Source organism: Anguilla rostrata, chromosome 14 (genome assembly GCF_018555375.3).
Source record: "Anguilla rostrata isolate EN2019 chromosome 14, ASM1855537v3, whole genome shotgun sequence".
Lineage (NCBI taxonomy): Eukaryota > Metazoa > Chordata > Actinopteri > Anguilliformes > Anguillidae > Anguilla > Anguilla rostrata.
Window position 1 is genome coordinate 21,644,329 of NC_057946.1, and position 22,544 is coordinate 21,666,872.

Here is a 22,544-nt window from a genome sequence, read left to right on the forward strand (position 1 = left end):
CTCTCCCCACCCCTTTCTCTTCACCAATTCATTCTCAGGACAGCCCTATGCCCCCAAAACAAACATCCAGCCAGCCCTCCCTATCTGTGACCGTAGCCTGGTTAGGTGTGGTATCATGGCCTAATCTTTAAACACTTACTCTCGCCCATTCCGGCTAAGTGTTCTCCTAAGCAGTTTAAATTGATGTAGAGCCTATTAGAAGGGGGAGATTGGAGCATTACAGCTTAAAAAAAGATGGAGTAATACCTTTTAAAATTGTATCCTTTTTTTTAATAAATAGACTCTAAGCTCCGGCAAATCTTCTGCAGAACAGATTGTGGTCAAAAGCCATCAGATGTGTGGCTTTTAAGAGGGGAGCTGGGGTCCCCGGTCTGAGCGGGGAGAGACATTGCTGGCCTCTGCTCCCAGAGAGACCGCAGGCGTGGCTGGAGATTTTCTTGGCGATGAAGTGACACGACTCAGACCCAGAATCCCAGTGCGCCCAGAGCGGCGGTGCTCTTCTGTGATTGGACGCTGCAAGTCCAGTGGCGCTAGAGAGGAGGGATCTGGGCACGCTCTCTTTGTGTGGAACCTTTTAGAGCTTCAAAGAGGGCTTTTTTTCCCCTCCTCTCACATATCACCAGCCGATTAGACGTTTTAAGACAAATGTTCTTTTTCCTCACCTTCCGACATCCTTGAGACTTGGCTGAGCTGGTTATAGTTTTTTTTTTTTTCCCTAAAATTTTTCTTGTAATGTGAGGTCATTTCACTTTTCTACTTTTCTAATTATTAAAGAATTTATCTTGGATTAAGGCTTTGCTTTTTGAAGCCTGTTATAATTTTCTAGGGGCTAAGTTCTTAAACATGTACAATCCCTAAATCAACTCCACTCGCGTGCACACATGCAAGCGCACACAGGCACACACACACACACACACACTTCATAACGGCGCCTTGCGTGCTACTGAGTGCTAGTACGCACTTTCTGGCCTATCTGCAAGGGTGTAACCATGGAAGTCTTCAAAACTTGTTTGCAAGAATGTGTCCTAACAACCTACAGCAGTGCTGACATGTTGTCACTCAGTTCAGTCCTGTGAGTGAGACCTCGGGAGTATTTCCACATGCACTGCTGTTACCCTTCACATTATTCTTCAGCTTTTCATAATGCCGTACTGGGAATGATTGTTTATTGTTCCGAAAAAAAACGTATTGGCAGTAACTTGTTATATTAACGCTCAGGAATTACACATGCAGTTTAGAGTTGACAGAATGAGCCTGTGCATCCGAATCAGCGTAGAAGCGCGGAGTGTGTGTGCAAACACTTGTGCGTGACTGAAACGCAGGAAGTGGCTTATGTAATTAACCGGTGCGGCGGCGGCACACAAAGGCACGCTATTCCACAGACCGCCGATCTGTGTGACTCGGAGGCCTTTCCGTGGAAACTTCAGCTCCACGGGCCATAACTTAGAGCTCTGTCTTTCCCTGGCTCTGTGTGACTCAGTGGTCAGGGCTGGCTTTTAGACTGCTCTCACACTCCCCCTAGTGGGGGAAAAGCTGCATGCACTGCCCGCTTCAAATGGAAGTTTGAAATAGTTTTTTCCTTTTTAAAAAAAATGTTTTTATTTGCCGCAGACTGACTTGAACTGTAGAGTAGGCCAACTGGTTTTAAAGCCTGTGGTAGTTTTACATTAAGTCTATAGGATTTCCTGAAGTCAGACATAACAGTGATAAAATGGCAGTCCCTCTAATCTTTGTTGAAAGCTGCCCTGATAATGCTATAGAGTAATTCATACAACATGCGTGGAAATAGTGGCTTGATAGTCGATTGTGAAAGGCATTTGACGTTGCTCCCTTGGCCAGCAATCACATAAGCAGCAGCGGTAACAGGCTAGCACGGCTAGCTTTGACAAGTGCGTGAAATCATCTGAAAGATATGTCACACTTTTTTTTTACAGTGGTTGCGAAACACAAGCAACTGCTGACAGACTTGCACGAACCGGAATCGCACCATAACTGCCTCATTACCGGGCCCAATCCGTCATTGCTGTTTCAGATTTGTACACAGAACGTCACTGACTCTGAGCTACGAACAGGAAGAGGTCAATGAAGGCTGCTTGGCTCGTATTTGTTTGTTGCGAGGGGAGGCCATTTTGACCTGTTTGATAGAATTTGACGTCAGCTTGCGGGGGCGAAGGGGAGGATGTAAAGTTTTGGGGCACACGCACATTATCGCGGGGCGGACGGGCTTCAGTCCCACGCTGTGAGCGCCCGGCACTTCAAAATCTAAATTCCCAGCGTCTAGTCAACCGCACTTTCCCCCACAGCGCCCGCCCCCTTTCTTAAGGTACAATACGCCACTCGAGGTTTCTCTCTTAATTGAATTACCATCTTAAGAAGCGACTTGTGCGCTTCCAGGGAGCTGAAAATGTTTAGCAGCTGCAGTTTGCTGGGAACGCTGAGGAGCAGAGCAAGCGGTGGTCCCACCTCTTGGCATTGATCGGAGAAAAGCATTTTAGCCAAATGAAACTTCCTCCCTCGATCAGCCCAGCCCAGACTGTAGCACCAACCCCCCCCCACCCTCGGCCTGACCCCTCGATCCTAACCCCTCTTTGGACCTCGACACTTCAGATAAATACTGTATTGTGCAAAGTTAGCTCCGCTTCTATTATTAAGACTAGAGAGGAAGTCAATCTGTTCTAACTATTCTGCGTAATGTAAACCATTCTTTTTATGCGAGCCTAATTAATTATTTATTTCTTTATTTTATTAACGCGTTTGTGCCGCAGTTTCAATTGTTCATAAACAGGGGGCCATTTTAGTCCCATAAACATGTCGGTCTATTGTGTTAAACTGTGATTGATCATTTCTTGATTAGCCCAGTGACCTTAGATTCAGAGCCCCATTTTATTGAATGTGAAGACTGAAGCATATTTTATTAATATGCCTTAACAAAATACACCTTGAGACCTGTTTTTACAAGCATATTGACCTGCCATCTTGACTGAGTGAATGAGCTATTTTGGGTGATGGCAATGAACTGGGTTTATGCAGTATTGTTCTTGCCTGTTATCTGTATATTATTCAACAAAAAAATTACAAAGAATTACAAAAGTTTGATGTTTTGTTGATTTAAGATGAGTAATGAAATTGGCATTAAAAATGGAAAATGCAGTATAACTTAAGTAATGTTATAAAACACTGCATTTCATATTTTTCACAGATGTATGTTAACTATATTGTGTTGAGTATTTTACATTTTATATTGAGTTTTGTTTTGTTGCCCATCACACAGAAATAATGATTTTTTGAGAAATGTAGCTGATGTTCTTATATTTGGCATATCTAATTAACACATACGAGGTATCTGGGCCTTAAACTAGACTCTAAACCCCTCCCTTTAGTTTGGGGAAAATAATTTTTTGAAAGAATTGAATGCTGAAAATTGGATGGTTAGCTTATGTTTTGACGTGCTGGTCTGCATTGCGTGCACTTCACATTTTGCCTTACTGCCAAATGCCCCCATATGTTTCTGATTTAACGATCCCCTGTTACCAACATTTGCACCTTGAGTTTTTTTTTTTTTTTTTGCCTTAGGCCACTGTGGGAGCTCTGAACTTTTTTCTTTAATTTTTTTCTTCTCTACTTTAACGGCAATGAATCTAAGGATGAGATGGAGCATATGGAAGCATTCAGATTTAAGCACTGAGAGGCATGGCTGGCATAGAGCCACTTTGCCAGGTAATGTGGGTATTTTAAAAAGAACGTTGCCCCTTTGATTGGCCGTTCACAAGGGATTTTATGAAAAACCAGTTCACCTCACTTTTCATCTTTCATTTCCAGTGGTTTAAGGCCGAAGGTTTGATTGAGTTTACTCAGTAATGGTCCTGTTTATGGCTGTAAAGTCATGAGGAAACGATTTTCTGTAAAACTAAAAAAGGAAAGACGAGTGTCTTTTGCTTAGGTTTTTTTTGTTGTGGTTTTTTTTAAGTTGGTTTTCCTGTACAAGAGTCTTCCGTAAAGTGTTTGAGAAGCCAACCAGGGCTCATGAAAGTTCTATGGAGTTAAGACCACCCTGGTTCATCAAAATGACAGGCCAATAGCTGACGTGAGGGGAGTTGGCATAGCTGTGTTGGTAATAAGAGTAAAACTATTAGTATGTTGTTATTAGTAGGCTATGTACTTATTGTTAACAGAGTCGCGAAAATTCATATAAAGTAAGGTTCATTTATATTCCTGTTGAAGGGTAATTTCCACAGTTTAACCGCAGTTTTGAGCTCCACAATTTCATATTTAGAATGATACCTTTTAATGGCTAAAATGCATAACTGAAGCATTGACCGCAGCTGAACCTCTGCCTCCGGCATCCTCCGCTCCTCGTGCCGATCGGACGCGTACACCTCTGGAATGCCGGCTGTGTTTCGGCGCGTTGCTTTGGGTCTTTTTTCCTTCCCTCTCGGGCTCCAGACTCCAGCCATGAGTGCTTCTTGTTGAAAGGCACTGTCAGGAAAGGCCTGGGCCTCGTCACTCCCGCTCAAACAGAGGTCGTTTGTGAGCGAGCGCCGCGCCGCGTAAACACTGCCGCCCCGTAGCCCGCGCGGCTAACCCGCAATTAGCTCTGCTGTGCTGCTAGCACGGCCGGCGGGCAGGACCACAGACAGACAGACCGGCTTTCAGCACACCTCTGTGGCCAGAGAGCCTCTGGGTCACGAACGTCACAATAAAAGTCCTCTGCCGTCCACATTATGACAGCTGAGATGCCCACTTCCACCCTGAGACATTTGGGTATCTGGGCATATATCTGAGAAAATGAGCCCATCGCCAGCTCTGTTGTACCTACCCTACTGCAGATGCCATTTCTTCTGTAGGTGCTGTAGCCCATGTTACATGGCAGTCAGTAAAACTGCATGTACTTAAAATTGCAATCAGTCCAAAAGATTGTTGTAATTATGTAGGCCTACATTCAATAGGCTATGCTTCATAAAGGACAGCTGCTTTTAAAAAAAAAAAAAAAGAAGATCTGTTAAAATGTCCTGTGCCGATAAAGGTGAAATGTGCTCTGATAATAATCTGGGCCTCCTTTCTTTGAAGTGTCTGAGCGTAAAGGAGGGGAGAAACTGCAGAATGCAGACGGGTACGCGTGCAGGAACCGAGCCGCTCTCCCCCTGCGCTCCAGGAAGTGAGCGGAGATGATGCAGCCCCACACTTGACCCAGAAACTTTGTGTTTCTGCGCGGCATAATCAGTCTACGGCAGGCGGGTGAAGCGCCATCTTCCTGATTAACAATGGCAAGGATGACAGGCTACACTGGAAACCATATCCCCAGCGCGCCCCGCTCCGCGCGCTCGCATCATGATACTAATTTAGTTTAGTTTTTAAATATAAAACCTTTATTAAATATGTACGCCAGCCCTTATATCCTCCGCCAGGATGGTGCCATTTTGCATTTGGGGGCCGCGGCGTGATGAAAGACAAGCGAACAAATGCCGGCTTGGAACGCGCTGCCTGTTCCCGCAAAGCCCGTCGACATTTTCTGATATTTGCATCGAGCGGGGAGGCGTCGCTGACATCTCCGACTGCCGCCGTCAGAGGCTTAGCCCGAATTACAGGCGGAGGAAGGAGAAAAAAAATGGCAGGTCCTCGAATTGTATTCCTAAAATGAAAAAAAAAAAAAGGGAAAATAAAAAACTTGTGCCAAATCACAATTCCTGCTGGATCTCCTGATTCTGTCGAGGGAATTAGGAAGCCCACAATTAAACATATGGGCATTAAGATAATTGTCAGTTCTGTTGGCGGACATGATGGAAGACAGATGGATGGGAATCAGTGCGCTCCGTCGAGGCACCCTGGGAGATCATTTTGTATTTTACCTGCCTGAGCAGCTCCACCGCGTTTGTCACAAGCGCAAGACGGGAAATGGAGGCAGCCCCGGCCCGCTCTGCGATGCACGAGGAGAGGGCGCCCTCTGCAGGTCAACTCCGGCACTCTGCGACTGCTCAGAGAAAGAATAAGCCCCGTTGCAAAACTAGGGTAGCTAATCACACGGTTGGGCGGGATGGCTGAATCATTGTGATGTCCAACGAGATCACCCAAATTGTTTCAAGATTTAGCTTATATGCTATACAATAATCGTTGCGTTTAGGTAAATTTACCGGTTTGAACACTGTAGAGGACCTCTTTGTTTAGTAAGTTTCAGTCTTGCATATGTGCATTATTATCCACTAGACAGTTGGAACATGAGTCATGGTATTTGTGCTTTGTCATTGTCTCCTGGCCTGTGGATGTGGTATTTCGTGATTAACCTTGGCATATTTTCCTGTGCTGTTTGCTGACGCTGTATTTAAAAATGCGGCGAAGCTGGTTGGGTCACGGGGACGGCCCCACGCGGAGCTGTCCCCACGCGGAGCTGTCCCCACGCGGAGCTGTCCCCACGCGGAGCTGTCCCCACGCGGAGCTGGCCCCACGCGGAGCTGTCCCCACGCGGAGCTGTCCGAGCCCGGGCCCCCTGTCTGACGAGCCCCTCTCCTCGTTCGCAGGTGGGCGCGCACCGCGAGGACGGCGTGGGTTTGAGAGGCAGCCACCCGATCGTGCCCAACCAAGTGCCAGTCCCCCAGCTGCCCGTGCAGTCCGCCACATCGCCAGACCTGAGCCAGCCGCCAGACCCGTACCGGGGTAAGTACGGGGGGCACGGAGACCTCTACTGCCACCTCCTACTGCAGTTTAATTTCCCCGGAGAACGGGGCTGTTCAAAGTATGAATGACTCCAGTACCTCAGCCGGGTAATGAGCAGAGAGCCTGGCATCCAGAATGTTCCACGGTTCCAAAAGTTCATATTTTGTCCGTGTTGGTATTTATGAGCTGGTGTCTAGAACACAGGGTGCGTAAGTCACATACCACTGTGGAAATGTCATCAGGGTATAAATTAATAACTTGTCAGACAGGTAAGTCAGTTGATCGGTGTTTCGTGACGCACCTCCCTGCATTTTATGCGTATCAAAAATTGCAGCCACTAACAGTTTAGCAATGAGTTAAATATGCTCTGTGGGGAGGATATTGAAAAAGCAGCAGAGCCTTTATTTTATGTGAACATAATCTGTTTATTTTACAGGCCCCAAGTTGAGTGTACAAGTAACTGTGATTAAGAAAGGAGCACAAAATAGACTTTAAATATGAATATGTGGAAAGGAGAAATTATTTATGACCCACACAAGAAAGCAAATTAGCTCCTGGCTGGTTTATAATGGCAAACATTTCTTTCTGAAAATTGCTTCCTTGGCAACAAGTTCAACAGAGGTACAAGGTAACTGCCTAATGAGCAGTTGAGTGCGCTAAAATAAATGGGGAAAGGAAGTTGCAGTCATATAGAATAATGTGAAATAATGCTTGTTTAAGGGTGAGAGAAGGTGGCAGAGCATTTAAACCAAAAGCCTAAATAAAACGTTGTGTTTCTGTGCGAGCAGCCGCAGAAGGAAGCATTAAGTGGGGTAGGGGGTGGGACTTACTGTGACACGGCAAGTCATCATGAAGATTCATGTAATGACTCATGAAGTGTATTTGGCTCAGGATGAGTTTCATGTGAAAGAACTATAAACTGGCTGATCATACAGGTTTGAGGCTTTCAAAACATTTGGTGACTTGGAATTTAGGTGCTTGTCCGTCTTTGTATTCTTCCGGAGTGCACCTTACGACTCCTGAATGCCTCAGTGAATGAGGAGGATTATGTTATAGTGGCATCCTTAATTATAGCCTCTGTGCAACCGAAGCTGACAGGCTGAACACACACCTGTGGTTGACTGCGCTCTAGCTAATGATGCTGCGGGATGGGAAAGCCATGCTGTGAGTAATGACGTGTGACCTCATCCCGGGCCTTTATACCACGGCTTCCTCAGGACAAAGGCGCTCACGCCCGTTAGGAAGGCGGCGCTGCTCGTTGCCCGCGGTAGCTACGCTTCGTGTTTTGGCCGTGCCGTTTGGCAGGGCTTTTTCCGGGGGTGGGGAGGTGCCGGTGAGGCCCGGCCGTAACCGGATCCGTCCCACGAGGCGGACTTCAAGGACGTCTCCTGTTTGTTTGTGTGTGTGTGTAAGCCGTGACTGGCCGGCCGAGGTGGAGAGGAAGTGGGCCTCGCGCGGCGAGGTGCATCCGTCCGAATCGCCCTGTATTTCTGCGCCCCCCTTCCCCGCCCGTATCGGCAGGACCGGCATGTCAGTGTCCACGGAAACGTAAAGCAGAGCCCAGTGGCCCGGGAGTAAGCGGCACGCCCCGCCCCTAAAGCCTGTTTGGGCTGAGAGGCAGAGCACGCCCGCCTCTGAACCCTTTCAGTGCGTGTAAACACCCGCGTGTGTGGGGGCCAGGGCAGAGGGAGAGAGAGGGACAGAGAGAGGGGGGGAGAGACAGAGAGAGAGAGAGAGAGAGGAGAGAGGGGGGGGGGAGAGAGGGAGAGAGAGGAGGGAGGGAGGGAGAGAGAGAGGGGGGGGAGACAGAGAGAGAAGAGAAAGACAGACACACAGAGAGAGAGAGAGAGAAGAGAGACAGAAAGAGAAAGACAGACGAGACAGAGAGAGAGAGAGAGAAGGAGAAGAGAAGACAGACGAGACGACAGACGAGAGAGAGAGAGAGGGGGGGGGGGGGAGAGAGAGAGAGAGAGAGAGAGAGAGAGGCGGGGGGGACCGCTTGGCGCAGAACCGGCCTGTCAGACGTGGCACTGAGCAGGGCAGCGTTTGAGACGCTTTTCTCCTGGGGGAGGCGACGGCTCTCTCCCCTGGGTGTGGGAACAGCAGAAAATGTTTCATTTTGACAGGAATTGTGGCCCAGCCAGCGCAGAGTAACACTGAACAAAGGGAACAGTGTTCTGAGACCAGCAGTCTGGGGGGGGGGGGGGGGGGGGGTGAGAAAGAGGGGGGCATACAACCCCCCCTCCCTCCATTTAAAGCCTTGGTATTGTCTCTACACTCCAGCCTCTCATCCTTCTTCCAATAGTAGCTGAGGATGTGAAAGTTTCATGTGCTTTGATGACGGGGTCACGCACACACACACACACACACACACACACACACACGCACACACACACACACACATGCACATACAGTGAATCATGCACCACACACAGTGCATGTAAAGTCCTTTTTATTGTACATTTGCACCGCCATTTTGGATTGAAGATAACACTATAAAGATGAAACCACAGGTTTTGCCAGGGGACTGCAAGCACTTTTGGGCACACCCCTGAAATAACAAACAAAATGGCTGTCTTAAAATTGTCAGCAGAAGTAAAATAATGCATCAGTTCTGTGTGGGGGAAAAAATACGGACACGGATCTTGTTTTTTCATATTTTTCAAACATTTCTGGTGGGTGATTATCAAGGCTCTAGCTGCAGGGTAGGCATGGCAACAGCACTGGGAAGACACAGCGAGCGCAGGAATCCAGCAGCTGGAACCAGGCGGAGGTGACTGTGCTTACTGACGTTACTCGCCATGGCCTCACTGTCTGAGCTATGTGAAATGATAAGAAGCCATGCACAGTGATTAGGTCATCTCTCTTCCCTCGTACGCTTTATCCATCTCACTCTTTCTCTTTCTTCTCTCTCTCTCTCTCTCTCCTCCTCCCTTCCAGCTCTCTCCAGCGGCCTGCAGGGCCAGAGCACCTCGTCGGTCAGCTCCGAGATCAAGTCGGAGGACGAGGGGGACGAGAACCTGCAGGACGCCAAGTCCCTGGAGAACAAGAAGGACGACAACGACAGCAAGGACCTCAAGTCAATTGATAGGTCGAGATCTAGGTAACCGTAACGACAGCGCTCGCTTCATTCAACTCCTTCGCTGGACTTTGATGAAGTGAACACTGGTTTGAGAGGCAGCTAAAAAAATTTTTAAAAAAGGATCGGCAAACCCACCCAAAAGGAAGTACTCCTTGTCCAGTGACGCTCCCTTTGCCTGCAAAGGCTTTCCGGTACATTCCATTGGCGTGACATCACCCACCACAGTGACTTCACACATAGCAGATTTGCAGAACACGCATTCATGTTCATGTAGTGACACGACTGAACGTTAGCGTGGGCTAATCCTGCCCTTCACATGCACTCTCAACAGGGTTGTGCCGGTCATTCCATGGTCTTGGGCCTGGTTTTAGCTGTCTCTCACACGTGAGTGTAGGGAGGTTGTCCAGGTTCTCAAAGCACCCAGCGTGCACCTCATCCCAGGATAAACGCCTGACTGCAAAGGTCTTCAAAGGGTTTATAGCTTTCCACCTGGAATGGTTAATTGGACTGAATTCAGCCAAATTCTTAGATCTTTGTTGTGACAATGTTGTGTTGATTATATGACTGTTGTTATTCCTGATATAATTGTTTCAAGGTAAAATGTTAGTATGTAGACCTGTTTTAATGCAATGTGCAGCAGCTGTTGTTTTATGTGTATAATTTGAAGCATAATAGTGATTTGTTTTCATTTAGTTGAGCCTAGCAGCCAGACCATGTGTTATATTAGGAATGCAAAGTAACTACGGGCATCCTATCTAATATTGCTCTTTTTTCCTACATTGAACCTACTGTGAATGGCGGTAATTCGCTCTGAAAGTGGATAGGCAAGCGAGACCCCTCACAAACATAAAATATGGGGCAAAACATAAGAGCTTAGATTTGAAATACAATTGGCTGACAGTCCATCCGATTTATTATCGACGTAACAAATTAAAACAGTACGAAGGACCAACCGCAAACCTTTGCGTCATTGCTAATTTGCTAACAGTATAGCTCAGGGTCTGGTTGACTGGTTAGTTTAGTCGGTTTGCTTATGTGTGATCATAGAGTTAAAGGCAGAAAGAAGCACAGTGGGCAGCGGTGTAGCACAGTGGGTAAGCAACTGGGCTTGTAACCAAAAGGTCATAGGTTCGATTCCTGGGCAGGGAGCTGTCGTTTGTACCCTTGAGCAAGGTACTTAACTTGCATTGCTTCAGTATATATCCAGCTGTATAAATGGATACAATGTAAAAAATGCTATATAAAACTTGTGTAAGTCGCTCTGGATAAGAGCGTCTGCTAAATGCAGATGTAATGTAAGAGGCTGTTGGTGCGCAGACACGCCTCTTTTTGCGCAATGACCCTGACCGCATGGTGTCGGCCCCTCTTTCCCCCCTCCCCCGCACGACCGGGTGTGCGTCCCACAGCAATAACGACGACGAGGACCTGTCCCCGGAGCAGAAGATCGAGCGGGAGAAGGAGCGCAGGATGGCCAACAACGCCCGGGAGCGGCTGCGCGTTCGCGACATCAACGAGGCCTTCAAGGAGCTGGGCCGCATGGTGCAGCTGCACCTGAAGAGCGACAAGCCGCAGACCAAGCTGCTGATCCTGCACCAGGCCGTGGCCGTCATCCTCAGCCTGGAGCAGCAGGTCCGAGGTCAGTGTCCCAGCCGCCGCCCGTAACGGCTTCCGTAACGGGTTCCGTAGCTCCGCCCGTGGCTCCTGTCTCCGGCGCGTCCTGCAGCGTCTCTCTGTAACACGCCCTGTGGCACCTCTCCATGATAATGTCCCGTGAAGACTTTCTGCAACACGCCCCAAAACACCAGTCTATAACTGGTCTAGCAGCATATCTCTGTAACGCACAAGGTAGCACTTTTCAGTAACGCGTTCCATAACACCTCGCTGTGTCACATCTCACAGTACGGTCCTGTAATAGACCTTGTAAGACCTTTTGATAGCATATCCTGTAGCATCTTCATATCTGAATGCCTTGTGAATAAATATGACTGCTGCTCCTTGACGAAAGACCGCAGCTGACAAAGGAATTTTATTACTGCTTTATACCTGACACAGAAGTCCTCCATCACATTGGCATAGAGTACCCGAGAATGCTCGCTATTGTAACAGCTGAATATAAAAAACATGAGATTATTTCATTTCTAATGCTGCATGTGAAAAGTCACTAGCAGCATAGCACCTCCATTCAGCATCAATAACAGCATATGTTACTCCTAGTACTGCCTGCATGTTATGTCAAATCCGTCTGTCTGAATGTATTCTGAATAATTATCCATGCCTTTCCTTTTGTCGAGCTGAAATCTAGTTTAGAAAATGAGTGAAAAAATAACTGCTTGACAGGTTGTTGCAGGCTTGCTTACGGATACTTTAAACCTCATTACCTGTGCTCATGTATTGGTATCTATGGCTCTTTTGAACCTAACATTCTCAGCAAATGGGATGATGTAGAGAGTCTGCCATTAAATGAAAATGTCTGAGAACGGAAATAGCTGGTGATTGCAAATTGTTGACAGGGTGCCGCATCATTGCTTGTGGCTTTCTCGAGTTTCAGAGTTAGGACTGCAGTGTTTTGTATACTGTGACTGGAGAGTATTAAGCAAATGTCCGTCTAACAGCATCAAGCTGAAAATTGGAGAGGATATAACGTTACAATGGTGTATTTGAGTCAGCTCTTCACATTATGTAGGGACTTTGTCACAGCAGTAAACATACTTATTAATGATGTCATGTGCCACTGTAGAGTCATCTTTAGCCCACTGGGTGGCAGTGACAGCTGAAGAACTAGAATGTGTTGTTTTACCATTGCTTAAATATTTACCTTAAAATAATGTTGACGGAAAAAGTTTAATATAGTGGCAAAATCTTTCCCACGGTTCCTATTTACTGTTAGCACAAGATCCTTTTTTTTGCATTCTATCATATGTCTCAGTACTGGTTGTAAGTTCACTGTTCATTTTCATGAGAACTAGGCATCTGAAGTCTTCCCTGTGGTAAGACAAGTTGTGAAAAATGTTGCTCTTCAGTAATTCTGGTTTTCGCAGCATAATCCTACTAGGGAAGAAAAACAAATGTTTCTCACTAAAAAATAACCGTATTACCAGGGAACACATTGTTCAGTCTTGCGCTGACGTACGATTCCTTCTGATCCCGCATGACGTCTTGCTGAAATGAATTACAGTGGTGTTGAAAGACTTTCTGCCAAGCTGGGACTTGTAAGGCATGACTGGCCAGCCAAGGCGGAGTTAAAACAGTATCACACTAGAAAATGAGCTTCGAGCTCCATTTTTTATGTCCTTTCAAAGCCATGACAAACTTGGCCTCATACTCACTAACATCATTCCTGTTAAAATGGCAGAGCCCCACACTCTAAAGTCAGTGCAAACTGCACTGTGCATCTTGGTCCGTGAGCACACTTGATAGTGTGTACTCAGGGTCTTCCGGGTCTGATAAAGGACGGTTATATTTAAAAAGCCAACCGACTGTCCGTTTCAGAGAGGAACCTGAACCCCAAGGCCGCCTGCCTAAAGCGACGGGAGGAGGAGAAGGTGTCGACGGACGGGCCACCCCTGTCCCTGGCCGGATCACACCACAGCATGGGCGACGGCAATCCAATGGGACAAATGTAAAAAGAAACCCATAAATGGTCAGAATATTTCACTTTAAACTAATCTGCTGTTTCACATGTGTACCGCCAATAGATATTTACCAAACAACAAAAAAAAAAAAAACTAATTTGGTTTTTAAAAAGCATCCTTATTCCTTGAATTAAAAAAAAAAAGGATATAAATTGCACGCAGAGATTCATAGTCTCGTTTTGCATTGTGCTATTGGTTGGCATGGCTGCTTCCTGTACGAATAGTACACAGCACAATTGATTCACCGGGCAAACTAGTGAAATCATCAGAGAATATTCTGATTCCTGGAAGGCTGCTGCCCGTCCCTCCGTAACACGGTGAACCAATCGGGCGGGCAGGGTGCTTTGAGGAGTCCTCTGTAGACGGCAGGGAGGGAACAATCAGCTTGTGATTGTTTTAAACACCGGGTACATTTTAACAACAGATTGGCAGTAAGTGTGCTTTTGTCGTGTGTGTGTGAGAGGTTTTTATTGTTTTAGCACGCTTGTAGGTTGTTTTCTTGCTGTTTCTGCCCCTATTGTAATTGCTTAGATAATGCCCTTTTCTAGGTTCATGTTATGCTTTTGAGAAAGTTCTGCCATTTCACCTTCCTGTATATGTGAGGACCTCTTCCTATGGTATATTCAGTGTGAAAAGGTCAAAGGTGACTGACAGAAATTCAGAGACGTTGCGATACATCAGCGCACCATGGGATCTCAATACAATATAAAACATATCTGTAGCTTCCAAATTTCATGTGATACATCAACATTCAAGTCTAAATGAAAGAAAACACAGACAAGAAAAATTTAAACAGTATTTTACGAGTTTAAATATCTTATTGTTTTGTGTATTATTAAAAAGAAGCCATTTAGCCATACATTTGACCAATAAACAATAATGATAATAGAGTAGTCAGTACTGTAGTCTCAACCATGAACATTCAATAATATAGAAAGCAATGACTTTTTTGACTTTATGAGATCGTTCACTGCAAAATTTAATGTCGATCATTCATTTTTGTACGTCTAGAAGTATCTTTGGTCAGACGGGCAGCTCTGTGCAATGCATTATTTCTGATTTGATTAGTCCATCAAAAAGGTTTCACAAGGCCTCAGTTCAGAATCAATTTAAGTCCATGAACACAGAAGATTTAGCAGAAGTTATACTTTAAAATATCTATGTGCAGTTACAACCATATCCATTATGATATAGCCTCTTAGATCTTGTTCTGATGAGAGACCTGCTAACAAGATCGAGTGGTTACAGAGCTGCATGTGCTAGTTAACTTCAAAAGACATTTCTTGAGGTAAGAATTTGAATGACTAGCATCTAATTGTAGGTTGAACTGTTTCTTTAAATTTTTTATTTACTGCATTGCCAAGGCAAGTTCACAGTCACTGATTCAGCATGTAGAATAAGGTTTGTGTCACATGCATGATTTAGGCTTATGGTGTCTTAGACAAAAAATGAACCTTGTTTCTGTTAGTTTCACTTGCAACATGCCTGAAGTTATCTTATAAAATGCTTCTTAATAATTAATTAGTTTCACCATTATTTTTCTGTGCCTGGAAAAAACACTATACAGCACAGCTCTACACAGCTATATTTGAGAAAACTACTTCCAATATCGTTGATGGCAACTAAATATACTGAATTATGCTGTGTTATCACCCAATATAACCAGCTTATTCCATCCTCCACACCTTTATGAAATGTCTGAAGGCCTGTTTTCACAGGGTATAATAGCAATAAAACTTAAGGATAAACCTTACGTTGTTCACTAGTGTTTACACCAGAGAGGGGAATTATATCGTCATCCACACACTTCCCACGGGTACAGACAGTGCACACCTGTGATTGGTTAGAAATGTTTGATTGCTGAAGATGTGCTCTAAAAATCACTATAATCACAATTAGCCATATAACGTTTTTTTAGAGTTACCATACTAGTCTAAACTGTTTTTTTACTCATTTTAATTTAAATGATATTTGTAATTGTATAATGCAGTTATTGCTGTAGGTGCAGTCATTGTTCCTACTGGTAATGGGCCTGGAAAAAGGTCTAATGCTCAGGATATCATTTGCACTTTTGTATTGGCCTCCTGCTTTCTTCTAAATTGTTTTTATAGAAGCTCTGCACTCAACATTTTTATACATGTGTGCCATCTTTAATTATGTTAAGAATATATCTGTTACAACACTGAGTGTGTATCTCTTATAAATATACACTGTTTACAGTTGGTCTTTACATCTCTGCCCTTATACGGAGTCACATAGAACAGCAATAATGTGCTGCCGAATCAGGTCTTACAATTATTTCTCTAAATCCCAAAGAGTACAATTATTGCTGAATATGTGAACATCAAACCACGGTTTACAGTCAGGAAACTGCTTGACTTCAGGGCAGTTTTCTAGTGGAGCTATCAGCTCAATACCGTGGCCTGTTACTGCCCCCCTTCTCCTCTAGTCATCGTTAACGACACTGCGTCTTCAATTATGTGCAAGGAAACCGCAATATCAATATAAGGCGGGTGATCTTTTATTTCTTTTTAGTGGTGCAGTTTTCCCCCTACTGTGATAGTTGCATTTAACGTAAGTGCACTCAGAGAAAACAAAACATTAAAATACCAATAAAAGTCAAAAGAGCAATTTTATATCAATAAAGCACTATTACTAAAGGCAATGCATTTCAGCTTCTTCTTCAGGCAAAGAAACCCATGGCAATGACCTCATTCCAATTCAACTGGCAATTGCTTTTGGGCTCATAAAATAAATAAAAATATATATCTGCTATTAAAAAAGAGTATCATTACAACAAGAAGACAGCAGTGAAATGTGAACACCCCATAACACTTCTAGGGTATAACAATTAGGGCTTTTAGATTGGCTGCTTAAATTTTAAGGGTGTTTCCGCACACAGTCATATTTTGGAATAGTTTACACGATTACAAAATTACATGAATTGAGCAAAGTATCACCACAAAGGAAAAAAAAAGTTAACCTGTCACAATTGGCTGCTAGTAGGCATCTACAAAGCTACTGTCTTTCTCTACACTATAATTACACCTCTTTGAGTTGACAGTCTGAAAGTTTTCTCCCAGGGTCTTGTGTGTTCTGAAGTCAACTTCCTCATTTAGTGGCAGAACAAGACTGAATGTTTTAGCTGTTAACCCTGTTGTGCGAGCTGATTCAGTAATTGCCTCTGAGTTTCTGATCCGCACTTTCATGTTTCTGATTGTTGTTGTAGTAATAGCTGCATGCCCGTGTTTCCATGGAGATTGGAAGTGCAACACTGACATTCCTCATGTTTTCCTCCTCAGGTCCAAGTTGCCAGAGTTCATCAAAATGATGAGCGACCACTTCCTTTGACAACGTTATCCTTTCCCCACAAACCAATCAAACAATCAATCAATCAATTAATCAATCAATCAATCAACCAACCATTTGACCCATTTTATCTCCTCCCCCTCCCTTTCTTGTGTAGATGTAACTGCAGATGTACAGTGGCTAAAGGAACAGACACAAGAGTTTTTTAACCCTTTTTTTCCTGCATTCCCGTAAAAAAAAAAGAAAGAAAAAATGTGCAACTTGATGGACGACTCTCCAAACATATCATTAGGAATGTTGTAAAAACGATGCAGAGCTGTTAAGAGCAGCCCTATTGAGTGGCAATCTTCTCCACACTGTGGAACACTTGCAGTCGTGCCTGAACTCCTCTTGGAAGTATAAATGAATAAAACTATATATACACAGTATATGTAATCAACCTGTAGGTCTTCAGGGGAGGGGGATTTAAAAAAAAAAAAGGATGATTTCGACTTTCATGAAATTGTAAACCTTGCAATAATGAAAAAGTGTACTTCTAAACAGAACAGACGATTTTAAGATAACATTTTGTTGGGGTTCATAGTTGGTTAGTGTGGCTGTGTATTGGAGAAGAGAAGCGCTGTTGCCCCGTTAGCAAATTTAAACCAGCAGATGTCCCAGAGTTGATTTTACTGGGCGTACCTTTTGGGGGGGCAGAGCAGCCGAGTCTTTTCAGCCATAGGGGAGGCCGGCAGCGATGGCATGGAAGCCAGTTTCAGTCAGGAGGACGCCGAGTGGCTAGGAAGGGGACAGGCTCAAGCTGAGAGGCGGGCAGACGCAGTTCGGCTAGTCGGGCGGCGGTGGCGGAAACGCGGGCGTCGCTGATCGCGCAGACGCCACATTTTCCCCTAGCGATCACGCCACGCCACGCCCACGCCACTGATAAAATGCAGCTGAGACCTAGCCGTCCATCACTTTGCTTTTTCGGTCTTACCCAGGTCCTGTCACCCAACCCCACCCCCCACCCCCCCTTTCTGTCCTTAAACCCCGCCCTCTCTTTGCCCCTAAAACCCTGCCCTCAATCCCCAGAGATGCAATTTCAACATGCTACACTTGTACCAATGTGCCTTTTAGAGTTCATATCATTAAAAATGTGCGGAGGACATTATTGGAACTTTTTAGGATGCAAGCTTAGGGAATCGTTAGTCATTAGGTCTATGCAGTCAGGTTTTTTATGGCCTGGAATTTAAAAAAAGTAAAAAGGAAAAAAAAGTATTTTTTGGATAAACTGTATTTAATGTACTGTATGCTTATATGTAATTAGAAGGCGTGTCACTGAACGATCCTGTTTTGAGTAAGTTTCGCCCCCACCCTGCCCCCTTCCCCTTTGCCCTCAAAAGTTGCAGCCTGTTTCCATAGCGAGCAACATGTCCGTTACTGAGCGTTGTATTATAGCTATCGGCTTTTTATGAATATTGGCTTTTCCGTGAGCCACTGTAGTCTTCAGTACAAGTGTGTGGTTGTATGTGTAAAGCGGATTTTTTTCTCTTTTGTATGTTTCTCTTATTCTTTGTCTGTTCTGGTTTCTCTGTCAAAAACCCGAACCACGGACCGCTGCGGGAGATGCAACAGCGAGCTTTTTACGTGGTTTAACTTATCCAATCAACACAAGGCACTGAAACTGGAAAAGAATATATAAGAAAATCAATATATATAAATGTATAAATATATACGATATATAAGGATGGTGCCATTTTCAAAGGAGAGATTGTTTGAGGGAAGAATTATTTTCTCAAGGCCTGGCAGAAACACAAAAGGCACTCCAGTGTTACTTTTCAAGAGACATGGCTTTTAATGACCCTTGATGTGCCATGACATCACATCGTACGGCATCCGCCACAGGACAAAAGGGACCGGAGTTCCATCTGCTCCACTCACTGCTAATCAGCTGTTAAGGAAACACAGACATTTGTAAATTGTATGCAACAAATGCAAACTTACCATTATTTTGAAATTGTGTATGTAAAAGTTATATTTTTACATGTAGACTGTTGTTATTTTGTGTTTAGAACTACGTTGTACCAGTTTTTGTTGAAAGACAAAAAAATAATTCAGTGTGTGTTGAAAATGTGTCACATTGAAATGTAGTGAGGTCAAAAGCTTCAAAAATCAATTCTTTTTTTAAATGTTATGTTTATATTTCTGGGAACATTTTTTGGGGGGAGGGGGTTGTAAAACAGAACAAAATAAGGTATATAAGATTTGTCTCATGCTCCATGCTCATTACATTGCCATTTTTAATTGTATTTTTGGAGGAAATATGTAAATAGTCATAACACAAAGGGTTCATGTGATTTTGGCTGGGTGATGACTTGCTGACAGTCGAGCGATGAGGATGGATCAATTGTATTCTTGCCACTTTATCCCACTGGTCATTGTAGCATGGTGCCAAAATCAGTGCTCAAAGGCATTCATTTGTGTTTTAAAGCTCAGAACTCAGCTCACAAAAACCGCTGCACTGCCCACTTTGTTGAGTGACTGAACTGACTGACTTTGTTGCTGCGTTAATTCCAGATGGTTCTGAAGCGAAGATGCAATTTTAATCCAAGGGAATAATGAACTACAGAAGAGATGCTTTGTATTTCATTCAATCAACCCCTAATTCTGAAGAATTTGAATGGAGAATGTCCAGAAGACCGTTCTGTTGGTCTTTCCAGAGTACAATAAAACGAAAAACAGGTGTTTCAAAGTTTGGGGTTTTCTGTGCGAATGACAGCATTTGTTTCCTTCACCAGAGTCTCAACATCTGGCTCGCTTTCTTTTGTCTCAAATCAAAGGTTAGGTCCTGAGCCTCAAAGTATTTAACAATTATTGTGTACTCTTATATTGCAGTGATTTTGATTATGGTAACCAATGGTTTTGCTTATTTTAATATGTATTCCAGTGGGAGCAAAACCAGGTTCCGATTTCCATAAAGGGTTTGCAATGGGAAATGTCTGTTCCTTTTATTTTATTTTATTTTTATTTTTGTTTTTGCTTTTGTGTTTTATATGTCAGAAACAAGCATTCCGGCAACACAAGACACACCACAAATACAGCTGATATTTGGTAATTTGGCAAAGCATTTTTCAGTACACAAAGAATGAAAAAATCTGCATTTAATATGAATGGTTTTAGCTGCACACTAGTTAGTTGCTCATGTGATTCTAGTTTTGTAAGTATTTAGATTGCGTATGTGAGAGACTATGTACTGAACAATCATGGGGCCTGGCTTGCCTTTTAACAGTGGCTACAGTTGTAAGACAGGTTAAGATTAATCATTTGCACCCACTGCCAAATAAAACTAAAGGAAAAAAGGAAAACATGTCCTGCCAATGTCACCACGACTGTCAATGTAATGGGAGCCACTTTGATCTTTGATTTCGACTTGCAATCTGACTCGGCATGGCAAAGATAAACACGTGAGCTATTATTTGAGAATATTAATTGATCCATCTCCATTTCTCTAACAGTATTGATGCTTAAAAGTTTGGGGATGGAAAATATGGGTTCCATTTGCCATGTCTGTAGCTAAAATGAACATTGAAAAGCAACTCTGGTCAAAATAAATGATTTGATATGTTTGGTGATGTGCATATGATGAGCTATACCTGTGTGCTGGAAAGTAAATGAATAAAGATAGTGCTACTTTACTTTGGAAGTAAAATACAGTGTAGGGAACAAACAAACAAAAAAAAAACTATGGCCCAAGTGTGGTTAGAGAGATATGATACGATAACACCAAGAGCTCCAATACAGACTGTTTTTCTGCCACACATGCATGTCTTCATGCTTATCCACATACACCATCAACTGTCAAATTATTGATTTACACCACAGTTCTTATTCGAAGCCAGTAAATTGTCAATCAAGTGAGGGATGCAACTTGTTCCAATCCAGTCTTCCGCATTGTTTTAATTGTTCCCTGGCCTGGTTTTGGTTCGTTCTTTCCTTCCATTACCTAAGTGGCATTGGAGAGATCTGGAAAATGGGGAGACCCATTTTTATCTTTAGAGGATTTGCAGCGATGGGCAGAACAAACAAAATGAAAAAAATGAAAGGAAGCTGATCACCTGTCTCCATCCAAAATGAATCATGAACAAGCACAAAGTGTATACAACTAACTGACTGGAAAATATAAAGTAATATATATGTACAAATTGCAAAGTATAATAGAAATAAAGAGAAGGCACCATGGCTTCTAGGCCTACCTGTTTTATTTGGGTAGCCATTTTTCTTTCTTATGTATTTTAATTCATCTGTGTGCAGTGCTGGTTTAAACATGTTCATTTCAGAGTATTATAGACATATGTAATGGTGAAAATATATGAACTGTGGCCTTTTTCATTCTTCTTGTTACTTGTGATGCAATTAAGTGAAGAAAAAAAATAAGCAGAGAATTACCATGTATCAGTGCCTGGCTTTTTGTTATAAAGCTTCCTTTGTCTAGTGCTCTTTTGCTATGAAATAGACTAGTGCACCCTATTATAGAAAAAAAAACCTAAATTTAAAACAAAATATATTTGGCTTATTTTTTGCAGGGGCAATCCTTTTATACCAGGAATATTGAAGAAATAATAAGAAAAAAATTAATAATAAAAACGTCAGATTCTGAATATTCCACTTTGTAGATTTTTGGAATCATTCAAAGTAAAAGTTTGTTACTTTATTTTACTATTTAAAGATGTTATTTTACCATGTGTTACTGAGACGAAACTGTACGGTGTTTTCCGTGATGGGCCGCAGCCTGCCGTGGGTGGTCTCATCCGTACCTGCAGCAGTGATTTAAACTAAATAAATAACAGTTACACTTTCTTTCCAATGTGTGGCTGAGTGCCTCAAACTTTTTTTCATGTATTTTGGTGTTTTTTTTTTTTTTGTTTGTTTTTGTTTTGTTTTTTTATTTTGGTTTTTTTGTTGTTTTGGTTTTTTTTTTTTTTTTACTTTTTTCTTAATTATTGTTTTATTTCTGTTGTATTTTTACTTTATGTTATGATGATTATTGTTGTTATTATTATTACTTTTTCAGATTAGTAGAAGTGTCCAAACAGGTTGTGTGCTGGAGTGTCTCTTCAGGCCAGCTCATTGTAGGCCATTGCCTGTTGTTTTTCATCTGTAGTTATTCAATGAAGTCATGTACATGACCGTTCTGTAGCAATAAATGTGCCATTTTTATAACCTAGCGCTTACAGGACTCTTGCTTTTTTAATCCGCCAGAATATTTAAATGCATACACTGACGAGCAAATGTGATCATCAAACTGGTGTCCACGTTTACTATTTCCACAATGAATTACATATTTTAGATATTCAGATAAAAATGGTCTCACGCAGAGAGATGGGAATCCTCGGACAGTGTTGTCATTTTAGTGGACTTTGAGATGAAAATGTTTTTATACGATGCATTACAAAAAAGGCAAACATTTCAAAGGAACTTGCACATCCTCCACTTTCTTTCTGTGAAGATGCAGGGATCGTGGACATCAACAACAGTGAGACAGGCAGGTCGCAGCACTTTTTCAAAAGAAATAAATTGTATTGAATGTTAATTATCATATATCATCTATGCGAAGCTAGGATGGTACATAATTCCGTGAAAAAAATATTTTTGATTCAGTTTCTTCTTGACTCGCACTTTAGAAGAAAGCGTCATACTTCTTTCAGTGCTTATAGTCCATGAGTGATCACATACGTCAACATGTAGCGTCAACACATTGCTTCACTCTGAAATAAAAGTGCATACATGAATACTGACTGCAGGGTGTTTTTCATAAATGATTTCATAGTTTCATGATGCTACAGGCTTGTACAGTGGCGCTTCTTCGCCAAGTATATGAAGTCAGAGACTACAAAGTG

The 22,544-nt window shown here is 43.2% G+C and overlaps 1 protein-coding gene across 19 annotated transcripts in view; it reads left to right on the top strand.

The window, feature by feature from the left end:
• LOC135239741 (transcription factor 4-like) overlaps window positions 1-21,871 on the top strand; it is a 170,201-nt gene extending 148,330 nt beyond the window's left edge. For 13 of the 19 annotated variants that reach the window (XM_064308629.1, XM_064308638.1, XM_064308631.1 and 10 more), the window contains 5 exons: window positions 6,513-6,648; window positions 9,589-9,751; window positions 11,137-11,366; window positions 13,220-13,349; window positions 16,665-21,871. In XM_064308629.1, the coding sequence (XP_064164699.1) occupies window positions 6,513-6,648; window positions 9,589-9,751; window positions 11,137-11,366; window positions 13,220-13,349; window positions 16,665-16,713 (708 nt within the window). In that variant the 3' untranslated portion in view covers window positions 16,714-21,871. Of the gene's footprint in view, window positions 1-6,512; window positions 6,649-9,588; window positions 9,752-11,136; window positions 11,367-13,219; window positions 13,371-16,664 lie in introns of all 19 variants that reach the window. The other 6 variants (XM_064308634.1, XM_064308644.1, XM_064308636.1 and 3 more) reach the window with 3 other exon arrangements.
• Window positions 21,872-22,544: the final 673 nt, after the last annotated feature.